We start from the raw sequence: 13,736 nt of genomic DNA, 5'->3' as shown, positions 1-13,736 counted from the left end.
GAAGAAACCCGTCCCATATTGTTGCGGGTTGGATTTAAGGTCGAAAAGATAATTGACCTCGTGGGGAGTAGGTTCTGGCCATTTTTTAAGTTTGTACAGGATATAGAGTGCGGCCAGCATTCTATATCCGTTTGGAGTTATTTGGAAGGGGGCGACATCGAAATAATTAGCCACCCCTGGTAAAAAGGATGTAGAGGGAGGAAAGCCCCCGCCTCTATGTGATACCAAGACCAGGCTCTGTATACACCTCCGGGGAGGTTAGCCTTTTGGTCTGCGGTAGGAATTTTGATGGAAACCCCTGTGAGGGGATACTTCCTGAAATAGTTAGCAACCATCCGAAGGGTCACTACGCTGGTCGGGGAAATATACCACTCGACATCAGGCAGATTCTGATGGTGAGGGCGGACTCTAATTTGAATATTAGGGTCAGGAACAGGATTGTTTCGATCGCTGGTCGATGGAGCCCTAGCCTGCGAATCAGGCTGAGCAGGAAGGTTTGGACTATCGTTGGAGTCAGGTCTTTTCTTGCCTACGGATTTGGAACGAGCCATTTGAGGAGGAGAAGGACGAGGTCTGGAAGAGGATCGAGAAAAAGGAATCTCGTGGATTTGGGCGGCCGGTTTTGCTTCGCCTTTGAGCAGCTGGGCGAGAAGATCGTCGTCGATGGGCCATTCACCTCCCCACAAATCTGGCATCAATGTCTGCAAACAGAAGAATGGGGAGGTGAGGATAAAGAATTTTTAAAGGCTTTTTAGAATAACGCTGGTCGAGTATAAATGCCAAACTTTTATACAACAGTATTCTAACAAAAAGCTAAATTTTTCCACACGAACAGTTTGAAAATGGATCAAAGGGTGAAAGTAAAAAGTTTTTCAAAAAAGCTTTTTCAACTCCCCTTAGGGCGGGAAAAACCTATTTTCCAACTAGCCTAAAGATCGAATTTTTACTTCAATTTTACGTCCTAAAAGTACGATCCTAACTATCAAACTAACTCGCAAATCTTTTTACCCACAAGCATCTCAAACCAGAAACAGATGAACTCAAACAGTCGACATACAGAAGCATGCATTGCGAAAATACGAAACATAAAAATTCGAAGACTTACCAGAAAAAAGATCGTTGAGAAGGGTAGGGAGTCTTCGGAAGTCGAGGTGCTTTTAAGATGAACTTGGAAGATGCAGAAGGACGGTTTCTGGGAGAAGACGAGAGCTCTGGTTTTAGGGTTTCTGGAAAGAGTAGTGGCGTGCGTAAAAAGAAAAGGAAGATTTCGAAGATATTATATAAGTTTGTCTGTGGCATTAAAAAGGTGTAATCATCAGTTTCCCTTTTTAGAAATATGGGGAAGAGGAATGGCCGCCGAATTATTACTGGGGAACCGAAAAGTCATGATTAGACAGGAGTAGGTTGCTTTTTCCAAGAACACACGAAGAGTTCTGACACGTAAGGCGGGGTTACAGAAGGGTCGTTCGCTCAAAAGTTTATTTATTGCTCGTAATAAATAAACTTGGGGGGCAAATGTTATCCAAAAAATTGGCATTGATGACGTGACAACTGATCCCTGGACACGTGGCTGACATCTGGAGGAACTCTGCTAGTGCATCGACCATGAGACGTATTAGAAGCAGTAAGCAGCCCAGTCTTACCTGCGACCAGTCTGGTCGATGGTTCCGCATGTATATGTAACACTACTATGAAGATCTTTGTAAATCCCAAATTTAACTCACGCAATCTCCTGAGTATCCGATTATTCATGAGAGAATATGTGTAACGATCTTATGTAATCCCCCTTGAGCCTATAAATAGAAAAAGAGAGCTCAAGGAAGGGACTTTTGGGCTTTGGAATTATTGAAGATTAGAGTAATTCTCCTTGGAATATTGTATTGTTCTTGAGAGGTTAGTGAAACTCATTGAACCATTGTTCTTTGATCACTCATTTGATTCTTATATCAATAACAGTCTAAGTGGACGTAGGTCATTACCAAATCCTGGGGCCGAACCACTATAAAATATCGTGTTCTTATTACTTTTCGTCATTTGATTCTCCTTAACATATTGATTCACATCAAGCATATTCCGACTCCGTGTCAGTTGACCAAAATCCGGGTCAACACTACCTCTCTAGTTTTTGGCTCGGAAAGTATTTTCGGCGCAAATTTTTTGAAAATTATTAAATCAATTATTCAGAATTTTTTGAAAATTTACAGAATGCTCGAAATAACTACAATATACACAGCCATAAAAAACTTAGTGCCGAAAATACTTCCCGAGCAAAAAACTAAAGAGAGGGTGCATCGGTGTACTCTTTTTTGGAGATATACCCGAGATTTTCCCTATGTATTTGTCTATATTCTTTTCCTAAAGTATTATTTTTTTATAGTATATATTTTCATTGATTTGGAGTGGAGCAGAGAACTATATATATATATATATATTATATATTTAGGAAGAAATGGAAATGTATTTTTTTTTTGAAGGAATTTGAAATTTATATATATAAAAAAAATGATAAGCATTGTTGGCTAGAGTAAAGCTTGTGGTGGCTCAGGCTATCACGCTTCTCCTACTACAAGGTTAGATTCAGCCATGATCATAGGAATATCATGCTTGTCCTACAAAGTTGGATTCACCCATGGCCATATGAAGTTGTGAACTCGTGACTCCTCTCCCGTGAATTGTAATTCAGCCCAATGTCGTTGAGGGGTCGGCCGAAGTTAAGTTTTCTTTGAGTTTGGGGTCAGCCCGGCCTCTTCACGAGTCAAGTTAGTTAAGTTTTATTAGGCCGTCACGTCTTGGTGGGATGGATATTACCACCCTTTTTTCCAAAAAAAAAATATTTTTTTCTTAATTAATTATTTATTTGTGTAATTTTCACTGCCACTCCGGATTGGCCTCTTTGACTAATAACAATTGTGCATAAGAAATAATAATACGTAAATACAAAATATGTTCCAAAATCCTACATTACACATAATATAGTAATAATCTGACAGATTATATTAAAAATATCTGTCAGATGACTATATAAAATATTTTGGTACAATTCTTTAGTGCAGGTATCATTACTCTTGTGCGTGTGTAATGTAAGCCCATATAACTCAGCCCAACTATAGGTCTGGAGAGGCTCTGGACCCTTGACTATCACCAATATACTCCTCTTCTCAGTATTGGCCCCAGAATGTAATATAGGGTCCAACAATAACCAATGAAGAAATGAGCTTTTATTATTGCAATAAATGTATTAATTAATAATTATTTTCGGCGGAATTCCTTTAAATTTTAAAAGCTTGTGCAGAATTCATTTATGTGGACGCAAGTTTTTAAAAAAAGAAAGCGGGGAACAGTTGCATGTTGGGCCCAATGGCCTTCAGATTTGGAATAGTGAAGGGTGTGTAAAATCAACTAAAAACAAACAAAACAGTTGGGAGACTCTTTTCCCATATGCAGCTAATAATGATAAGAAACAAGCTCTTTATAAAGAATTTATCTATACAAATATTCTTATAAATATTAAGTCACGGAATTTTTTTTGCAAGGAATCACAGATATTTTGAATCCGGTGAAATAGTATGTTAACATTTTGGAAATTTGCCGCGAAAATAATTAAAGTAATCTGAAAATTTTCACTTAAGTTATTAAGTAGATTTTTTTACGGTAATAGTTAATAATTAAGTTGAAAGGTTGTAAGGTTGCACTTAAATTATTAACTAGATTTTTGTGTGGCTATAGTTAGTAAGTAATTTTAAATATTATACTTGAGTCACTAAGTAGTTTTTTAATCACAAAAGTCATATTTTATACTAATTTTATCTCAACTTTAATTATTATAATAATGATATTTTATAACATTTAATTTTAAGTTTGAATTTGAATTTTTATCAATATAATTATTAAATATGTAGTCTTATATTAAATATTATTATAGGTTTTATTTGGTAAAATTTTGTTTTTGAATTTTTTAAATACAAAAATAGAAATATTATTTTTATTTTTGTTTCTTTGTTTTTAAAAAATAAAAATATGCTTGGTAACTATTTTTTATTTTTGTTTTTAAAAATAAAAAAAATGTGTTTGATAACTTTTATTTTTATTTTTTGTTTAACAATATAAAATGATGTGTTGATTTGAAGAAGGGAAAAAGAAAAAAAAACGAAAAAAGTCGAAAAATGGTTTAAAATTTTTTGAAAGTGAAAAAAATTATATTTTTCAAAATTTGATGAATTTTAATTAAAATTTTAAAAAATAATAAATAAAAATAGAGTTACAAAGACTGTTTTATGTTTAATTGTCAAGTTTTTAATTAATTAAATAAAAAATTGTTTTTTTAAGTGTTACCAAACAATACTATAACAATGATATTTTAAAATATTTGAATTTATATTAATATAAATAATAAATATCTATTTTTAATTAGTTTTAAATATATATTTTGTTAAATATTTAAGTTATTCTCTTAAAGTTAATAAAAAAAACGGTTAGAACGAAGAATTTTTATAATTTACACATTTTTTATATAGAAGAGATTTAGAAGCATAAGATGAATAAAAAAAATTACTTCTTTTTATGATTGGATAAATATTATGTAAAGATTTATTTTGATTGAAAAGTTAAAAAAAAAATTATATTTTGAGATTATAAATTATGGAAATTACTCTAATTTAGAAATTAGTTTTTCAAGAGTTATTTTGGGAAAGTTAGGGTACTTTATATTAGGATTGTGTAAAAGTTTTTGCAAACTGCCCAAAACGAATAAATTGACCAAACCAAACCAAAAAAACTGACAAAAAATGCAACCTAAATATCGCGACAAAAATTCAAACCGCTCAATTTTTATATTAGGTGTTTTGGAAATTACATCAACCCGCCCAATATAACCCGGAGAACCCGAATAAATCAATTTATTGTTTTTTTTCATTAATACATACTTATATTACGTTTATTATTACATATATAATATGTCTTATTAGATATTATTTAAAAAAATTTAACAATGAATTTAGAATAATATTTTATAGTTTCAATTTAGAATAATATGTAGTTTTTTTAATAAAGAATAATATGTTTTAGTTTGGAAGAAGTATATTGTATTTTTAGTTTTTTAAATCTAATTATTTGAATATTTAAAAAAATTAAGATTTGGACGGGTTACACTTTTTATTTTCTTAATTGGAAAAGTTGGATTTTTACAACCTAATTTTTATATTAGGTTAATTAAAATATGTTATAACTCGATCAAACTAACAGATGAACACACCTACTTTATATTCTTACAAAAGATATTTATGATTAAATAAATAATTTTTTTTATTATTCAAATACTTCCACAAATACTTTTATTTTAATTCCAAAACCTAGATAACAAATGGGGCAAAAAAGAACTAAGACGGTAAGACCCTAATAAGTCAGACTATTTAACAAAATTACGCATAAAAAGTAATTAATGAAGTTAATTTGATCAACTCGAATGGGAGGCTTGAAAGGAAAATCACAATCAACTCAGGTGATGATTATCTACTACTTAAGTCAATACGAATTCTCTTAATAATCAAAGAGAATAATAATGTTGAAAACAATCAAAAGTCCCCAGAATGGTTCCTAATTTTGCTCTTTAGAGGCAAATGTACTTTGGTTCTACCTGTGCTAAGAGTAAGAAGCTTGATAATATATTACAGCCTATCATTTTGAATCAAGATCCCCTGTCAAATTATTGTGCCTATAATGTGTCAAACTAATATAATACTAACACCTCATTTAATTTTCCTTTCATTAAAAAATTGTTACTTCCCATAGTAATATGAGGTGTCACAATAATTATTAAATTTAAATGTGTGAGATCCGATATTAAATTACATCAATAATTATATGTCACCTCCTTATAGTGTTGGACACGTGTCCCTCAACAATTATCTTTAGATAATATAAATTGGGTTCTTATTATATTTTGTTTAAATGATGTTTTTAATGCTTAATTATTGAGTTAAAATTCTATTGAGTAAGAATTATATTTTTTTTTCTTCCTTAGATTGTTATCAAGGTTGATATATTTATACTTGTTAAGTCAATATGCCTAAAAAATCATACAAAATAATTGAGTTTAAGTATATATTTAATATTTAAGTTGATTTGAATATCAAATCTTTTAACCTAAAAATTACCCGTGCTAGTACAAAGACACAATGTATCATATTTTTTTAATATTTGCAAATATAATTGGAACATGCTTTTTTTTTTTTACTTATTGATTGCGTATTATTGTTAATTTGATTAATCTTATCAATCGACAAATTATACATGATCAATCATAATTGAATGCCCAATCGTCTATTAAGTGGAGTGGATGTGCTATGTAGCGTTACACCATTTATAATTTATAAGTCATTATCACTACTAATCGAATCATATTTTATTTTGAATTTGTACATGCTTAATAATAAAATAATGGACTGCAACAACAATAAAAATAAAAAAATGGAGTGTATGTGATATGTAGAGTTCCTTCAAGATCATTACTCATAATTTATACATAATCACTATTAGTTTGAATCATATTTTATTTTTTAATTTTTACATGTTTTATGAAAATTAATTAATTTATCAATAATAATAATTATTGTCTATGTTTTCACCAAATGACATGTAACACACTTTTTGGATGATTAAGATTCCACGTGACCGGAGCCTATTATGAGCTCCACGGATGGTAAGCCCATTCTTCATCGTAGTTCACCAACATTGGAGGAGTACACTTCCCTAGAAGCATTACCCCTCAAGGATCATGTCATAAGATGGTGCTCCAAGTCTAGTTACAAGACAATCTCCTCATCACCTTCTACGGGTATGCGAGGACCTTCCTCCAGCCTAGAAGAACGATAGTCAGGTGTCATGCATAGTGACCCTGGACCACAGACAACTTTCTGATAACCACTATTACATGGATCGTGGTGTCGACTCCGTATAAATGGCAAATGAGATATCCCACAATGTAATCTCACATGAGAAAATGTGCATCAACCACTCATACAGTGTTAGGGACATTTCCCCCAATAAAGTAGTGGGCTGACATTCCTCGCAATGGGTCCACCAAGATATGCTCGAGGCCACCAGCCCACTTACTACAAGAATATACATATATCATGTAATAACTCCTTCATTAAAACAATAATTGTAATCAGCTCAAATTAATGAGTTCAATTGCCCCAACAGCCTATAGGTAGGGCTAAAGCACACATTGTAAATGATCCCAATTTTTACTTTCAAAGTGAGCCCATACACTGCCTGCAAAACAAGAGAACTCGAGCTTAGCAAAGGATCCCAACGGCCTATAAATAGGGCTAAGACACACATTGTAAATGATCACAATTTCTAATTTCAAAGTGAGCTGCCTAAAATCCAAGAAGTTCTTAGCATCCTAGATAGTTGTAATCCTTTTTTTTCTTCATGAATGTGTAGTGTACATTATAGTTATTTAAAATAGCATGTAAATTTTTTGAAAATTATAAATAATTTACAATGACAAAAATAAATTTCAAATAATTTATTGCATGTGTAATTTTTTTTATATATGTGTGAAAAAACCAGTTTGAACCTTATTTTCAGCATTGTAAAGTATTTTTACATTGATTTTTCTTAAAATTTACAAAATATTTTAAATAACTACGATGTTTACCATCATAAAAAATTATAAAAAAAATATTATAACTATATTTTCAACAAATATCAAATAAACATTAATAAAATATTAATTTTTGCATTACAATTATGCATAAACATAATACTAAAAGTTGTGTCAAATATATTGCGTATTAATTTTTATATTACTCATTAATTTTTTGTGTCAAATGTAACACTATATTTACATCTCCCATGCTCTTAGGGATATACCAAAAAAAACTTTATTACCATAAGATGCGTAGACGTAGAGTATAGTCTCTTAATCATAACATACGACCCGTAGAGTATATAATCTTAACTTTATTAATACTCTATATATTAAACTCAACATCTACTTAAAAATCAAAAGTCCATATCAATGCAGGTTCGTCCGCATTAAATAATAGGATTAAAATAATTTTGCAATATTTCTGTTTTATTGGTTGTAGTTGAATCAAACTTAGTCGTACGTGTCCATCTCGTTCCTTCCCAAAAAACAATAATAGTAATAATAATAAATAAATGAATAAAGCTTTGGTTGATCAGAATACTCGGACTAGAGATTATATCAAGAATGTGATAACAGAACTCATTCATTAAATCTCAAAGCATTCAACGAACTAACTTGAATAACAATGGAAAGTAAATCATTATAAGTGAGTAATTACAAAAATCTGAGACTAATTAAACGATGCATGGATGGTAATTAAAGGAGTATAGTTAGGATATATAATTGCTTAATGATTAAATAACAAAAAATATACAACAATTACAGATATTTCTAGGCGTACGTACGTGAGTCGTCTAAGCTTAACAAATCATGAATGAGCTCAAATCTCACCCAGACTATAACTTAAGTTCTAGTTGCTCTGAACATTCACCTTCACCACCATGTCCTTCACTGGCACTAGTGCTAGTACTCCATTGATTTCCTTCATCCGCTGGCTTTGGCGGAGCCATTACTGGGCGATTATTCACTTGGTATGGTGCTTTAGCTGCCACCCTAAAAAATTTTGAATTATTTAAAAAGAAATCATAAAAAAAAATCAAACACTAGTACTAGAGTATTTTTTACTTATTAAGTACGTAACGTACCTGTCTTTTCTCTTCTCCAAGAACCGATGGAGGGAGTTTCTTCTCGCAATTGGCAAATCTGTATAAAAGAAAGAAAGAATTAATTAATTAAGAGACTATTAGACATTAAAATTAAATGCTGAATTGGTTAATAATGAGGGTAATTACCAGATCCATTGGCGGCGGCTTCAGCGGGACGTTCTTGAATTGGTTCAAGAGTTGGGAATTTTTTATTCACTGTGAGTTGGCCATTAGACTTGGGTTCGACTGAACTTTTGCTCTGAATGACTAAATTGGAGTTTTCATCAGGATCAGCAGGAGACTCGTTAATGTTAATTACAATATTGGCAGAGTCAATTTTCTCCTTGACAGTAGTAACGGAAACACTAGTGCTATTATTTAAGTTTGAGCTTGATGAGCTTCCTTTTCTAGCCAATGCCATCACTTCGTCCGCTTTATCAGACGGAAGATCGTTAAAAGTAAGGACTTGGCCAGCGTAGAATATGGTCATTTGTGAACTCTCAACTTTCGTACTTGTCGTTTTCCTATAGAAAACCACAAAAAATTAACCTTTAATTTCATGCCAATATTATAATATTAATACACAAACATAGCTTAATTTTCCTTTTTTTTAAAACGATATTATATGCCGGTAGATTTCCGTCGTTTTCTTATTTCCAGCAGCAGCCGGGGTATTTTGGTAATTTCACTTGAAAGAAACTATGAAGGCTATTTTTCAACCATTATTTTGTGGAAAAATTTAAGCATGGAACAATTTTTTTTTTGATAAAAAAATTCTCAACCTGAGTCACAAAATATTTAAGTAATAATAATGAATAAATAAAGCTTAAAAAATAGAGATACACACACCTTGGATCAGGTTTATTAGAGTCTTCAATATTATTGGAGCTGGGGGAAACAAGTTGGTGAAAAAAATTGGGGGATTTCACCACAGGTGAGACTTCTGCGGGAGCACTTTGTGTATTAGTCCCTGCAGCTTGATTTTCCACATGCATATTGGTCAAGAAATTCATTGAAGAAGCTGGTGCACGAAACGTGTCTGTTTTTTCTGATAAAAAATACCAATAATAAATGTTAAATTTCCACCTTTTGCCCTTAAAATTTAGATCTAAGTATCCAACCCCCTACTCAAACATTAAAAAATAAATAAAAATTGTGTAAGTAATAAGTACCTTTGGTTTCAGACTTATTATTTGCAGATAATCCAACCTCAGTAGCTCTCTTCTCCTTCAAAAACTGACTCAATAGAGTACAAGTCTGGGCAAAATTAGACTTCTCCAAGGCCTTTCCAACTCTCCAGTTGGGATTTTTATTTCCTTCTGCCATTTTTTAGGTCCCAAAAACAATAAATTGGAATGGGTTTTCGGGAAGAAGAAAAATAAGGGTTTTTCCTATAAATAAGTTATGGGTTTGGTTTGGCCACTTTTAATTTTTGGGGTTTGAGAATGATTTTTGAGACTAAAGAACAAGGCATGTGGGTTAGAAAATATAAGGGTAAGGCTAAGAAGAAGAGGAAGACGAAGAAGAAGAAGAAGAAGAAGAAGAAGACGAGAGAGTAATGGATCTGTCTTCCTCTGTGTGTGTTCGCTGAACCTTGTGTTGTTGAGTCTTTGGCTTGACAATGCTGTTGTTCTTTCCTTTTATTTTTAAATATTATTGTTAATAAAAAGTAATTTTTTTTTCTTTTTTGTTTAAAGCACGTGTTTATTGCATTTGAATAAAGCTCAGTATTTTCAAAGGATATATAATAATGAAAGGGATAATTATTTACTTGTGAAGCCAAGTGGAGTGGAGGAGGTGGATGAAGGAAGGGCAACGCGGCTTTCTCGTTCACATATATTTACAATAATGTCCTTTCTCTTTCTCTCTCCTCTCCTCCTCTCTTACCTTGATGACTTGCGAGTCCACTCGTTCACATTCATACAAAGCCAAGGTCCAATCTAACTCACATCACCTTCGTATAAATAAAAAAACTCACATCAGTTTTTTTTTTTTTTTTTTTAAATAAAAATGCATTTTCACGTGTTCTCTTGACAACTTTATTTTGTGGACACTTCCAACACAGTACAGTTTTTTATTTTTTGAAAGGACAGTACAGTTAATCTAAACACTGCCGTTTGTATAATTTAATTATTTTTTAAAGAAAAAACTTTTATAATTCAATTTTATTTATGAGTTTCTATCAGTACAAGTACAAGTTTCCAATTTATTTTTAAATTTTGTTTATATCACTTACACTATCTTTGACAGAGATGAGAGAGGAATGGAGGGAGAATCTCTTGATTCTTGAGAGGGAGAGATAAAGGGAGTAGAATTGTACAAAAGTTTTTCCAAACCATCCAACCTAAATAAACTTTCTTAATCAAATCGAAAAAAACAACAAAAAAATACAACTCGAATAACCTAACAAAAATTTAAATTATACCAACCCGCCTATAATCAGAATAAACTAATTAAAAGCTTATTTTTCATTTATGCATACATATATTATAGAATTTTTTTCAAAAATATAGTTTTTATGTTATTACTGTGCAAAAATATGTGGATTATACTTTCCAAATTTGTATGTGAAAATTTATTAAAGAAAAAAATAAAATACGAGAAACAAAATTACTAGCTAACTAAATATAAGAACTAAATTTAAAACTAAAACACATCAGTCAAATATGAGTACTATTATAAATTAGCATTCCACTACTCTCTCTTTCTCAAACCCATTTTCTCTATCAAAATCCACACACAAACCCTCTTCTCTCGCAAAACCCAACTGACAAATCCCCTCCAGCTCCACCCGATGCAAATCTCCTCCAACTCCGACGCAAATCCATTCCAGCTCCGACGCCATCTCAAGATCTGATCAATCACAACTCAGCCGTGACATCCCTTCCGACAAGAAAATTTGTGGTCCTCTTCTCTAGACATCAAATCAATTCCAGCCATGTTCTGCTACAATATTTTCCATCTCCGACGACCTCCATCTCTGATCAACTATTCTTAATCTTCTTTTCAATTTTCAAATCATATTTTTTTCTAGGTCTAAGCTTTTTTCTTTTTCTTTTTTAGATCTGGAACTAACTTGTAAATTTTTTTAAGTTTAGGTAAACAATTGCTAATATTATTACAGATATACTTTATTCTTTATGAGTTACAGATCAAAACTAGTTTGTTTTCTTTGGATCTGTTTTTTTTTCTATCTTCTGCAATAGGTAACTGGTTACCTTTACGTTCCTCATATGTGTTTATATTTATGATTTATTTATGGAACTGCTTACCTTCACGTTCTAGTATATGTGTATATTTCAGGATTTATTTTTCTATCTTCATATATGCAATAGGTAACTGGTTACCTTAACGTTCTGTTATGTCTATATTTATGGGTTCTTTATGGTAACGGGTTACCTTCACGTTCTGGTATGGGTGTATATTTATGGGTTATGTTGGCGTCGTTTTTCATCAACATAAAACGTAGAGCGAATAAACAATAGGAACTATGGCGCAGATGAACAATACAGTAAAACAACAAGAATTTTACGTGGTTCAGCAGTTAACTTTGCCTAGTCCACGAGTCAATTTTATTAAGACTTTGGAAATTTCAGGAAATTCTTCAGGGATGAATTCTCCATAAATTCTCTCCAGATATCAAAAATCCCTCCCCCACAAGTGTTCATGATCTATCTATTTATAGAGTGTTCTCAGAGTTCGTTCCCATATATTTCGGGAAGATACTCCTATTTATTAATGAATTTAATGACATTAAACTCTATAACTCCTATATACAAGGAAACGTCCCTGAAGACCAGGGGCATATAACAGACTTGTTAATATCCCTTTAATGTTGGGATGTTACAACAATAAATATCTTTTAAATGCATGGACTGCGTCTCATCAGATGACCCACTAAGTCGTTCGAGGTCGGCAATCAGCATTATGTCAGTCCAGGTCTATAGATAAGTTATGAGCTAGGCACCTTTCCCTAAGACCAGCTCGGAGCGGGTAAATACCACCGAGGCTGTCACACTCCGAGCTTATACTTATGCCAAGCTCGGGCTACTTGATCCGCAGACACCCGACATCGGGTATATCCCGATGCCAAGTTCTTTCGAGCTCAGAAAGAATTTTGAGGTTAAAAAATGTCTTCGAGGTTGCCATCTTGATTCGAGGGTTCGACACCTGAGTCATGCATATGCGTTTCAGATATTTCGAGCTCACAATTGACGAGTCTAGCTTTCGAGATCACAATCTCGGGGGTCTCGAAATTTGGGTGTAACAGGTTCTTTATGGTAACCGGTTACCTCCACGTTTTGATATGCGTGTATATTTTTGGGTTATAGGATTAGATCATGTCTTTTTTTCCTTCAAATTTAATATTTATTTTCATATTTAATATAAGTAACTCGTCACCACTCGTATGGTAACTGGTTACCCCTCTTATGGCAAAATGTTACTCCTCTTAAGGTAACTGGTTAGGGTAACTAATTGCCTCTCCTGATACATGTTATTGGACTTAGCTCTAGGATTTTTTTATATAACTTTGAAAAATTAATAAAGTAACTGGTTACCTTACTCGAGCTTTGAAAAAAAAAAACATACAATCTAAACATAAATAAAAAAATGATAAACACAATTTATATTACAAAAAAAAATTACAAAGCAACCAAAGAAAAATTTAATATAAAAATAGTTATATAAAAAATAAAATAAACTAAAAAAACAATAATCAAATTATAAACATACCCTTCAAAATTAATAAACTTTATTAAGAGTAAAACTATGTCATAAACAAACTTTTATACAACAATATGGGAAAATAAACCCATAAAAGTAAAAATTCTTAAAAAAGCCATAGATTTTTTTTTATTTTTAAAAAGGCATATTTTTGCAAACTCTATTAAAAATCTCATTTAAAATGTAATTTTCTCTATATTATATGTAATATTAAATATTGTGTTGAAATTTTTAACAATGAATTTAGAATAATGTTTTAAAGTTTCAAT

General features: G+C 31.8%; 1 protein-coding gene across 2 annotated transcripts; it reads right to left on the bottom strand.

Moving 5' to 3' along the window:
* Positions 1 to 8,210: 8,210 nt before the first annotated feature.
* On the bottom strand, positions 8,211 to 10,375 carry LOC133794568 (protein TIFY 10c-like). Of its 2 annotated transcripts, none has more exons than XM_062231862.1 (5): positions 9,915 to 10,375; positions 9,592 to 9,718; positions 8,890 to 9,266; positions 8,743 to 8,800; positions 8,211 to 8,650 (listed from the first exon to the last, which is right to left on the bottom strand). In XM_062231862.1, exons 1-5 carry the CDS (start codon positions 10,066 to 10,068, stop codon positions 8,494 to 8,496), a joined length of 873 nt encoding a protein of 290 aa, XP_062087846.1. In that variant the 5' UTR covers positions 10,069 to 10,375; the 3' UTR covers positions 8,211 to 8,493. The 2 variants fall into 2 exon arrangements, with proteins under 2 accessions (XP_062087846.1, XP_062087845.1); XM_062231861.1 differs by having other exon boundaries at positions 9,592 to 9,790; positions 9,915 to 10,373.
* Positions 10,376 to 13,736: the final 3,361 nt, after the last annotated feature.

The sequence above is a fragment of the Humulus lupulus genome, chromosome 8, assembly GCF_963169125.1.
Source record: "Humulus lupulus chromosome 8, drHumLupu1.1, whole genome shotgun sequence".
NCBI classification, from domain to species: Eukaryota; Viridiplantae; Streptophyta; class Magnoliopsida; order Rosales; family Cannabaceae; genus Humulus; species Humulus lupulus.
The sequence above is the reverse complement of the archived record's forward strand: the minus strand, read 5'-3'. Positions and strand labels throughout refer to the sequence as shown.

Coding starts and splice junctions, on each gene's coding strand:
- LOC133794568 (XM_062231861.1), bottom strand. CDS start 10,068: ATGGCAGAAGGAAATAAAAATCCCAACTGGAGAGTTGGAAAGGCCTTG. Junction 9,791..9,914: donor TAATAAGTCTGAAACCAAAG/GTACTTATTACT, acceptor ATTTTTTATCAG/AAAAAACAGACACGTTTCGT. Junction 8,651..8,742: donor TTGGAGAAGAGAAAAGACAG/GTACGTTACGTA, acceptor AAAATTTTTTAG/GGTGGCAGCTAAAGCACCAT.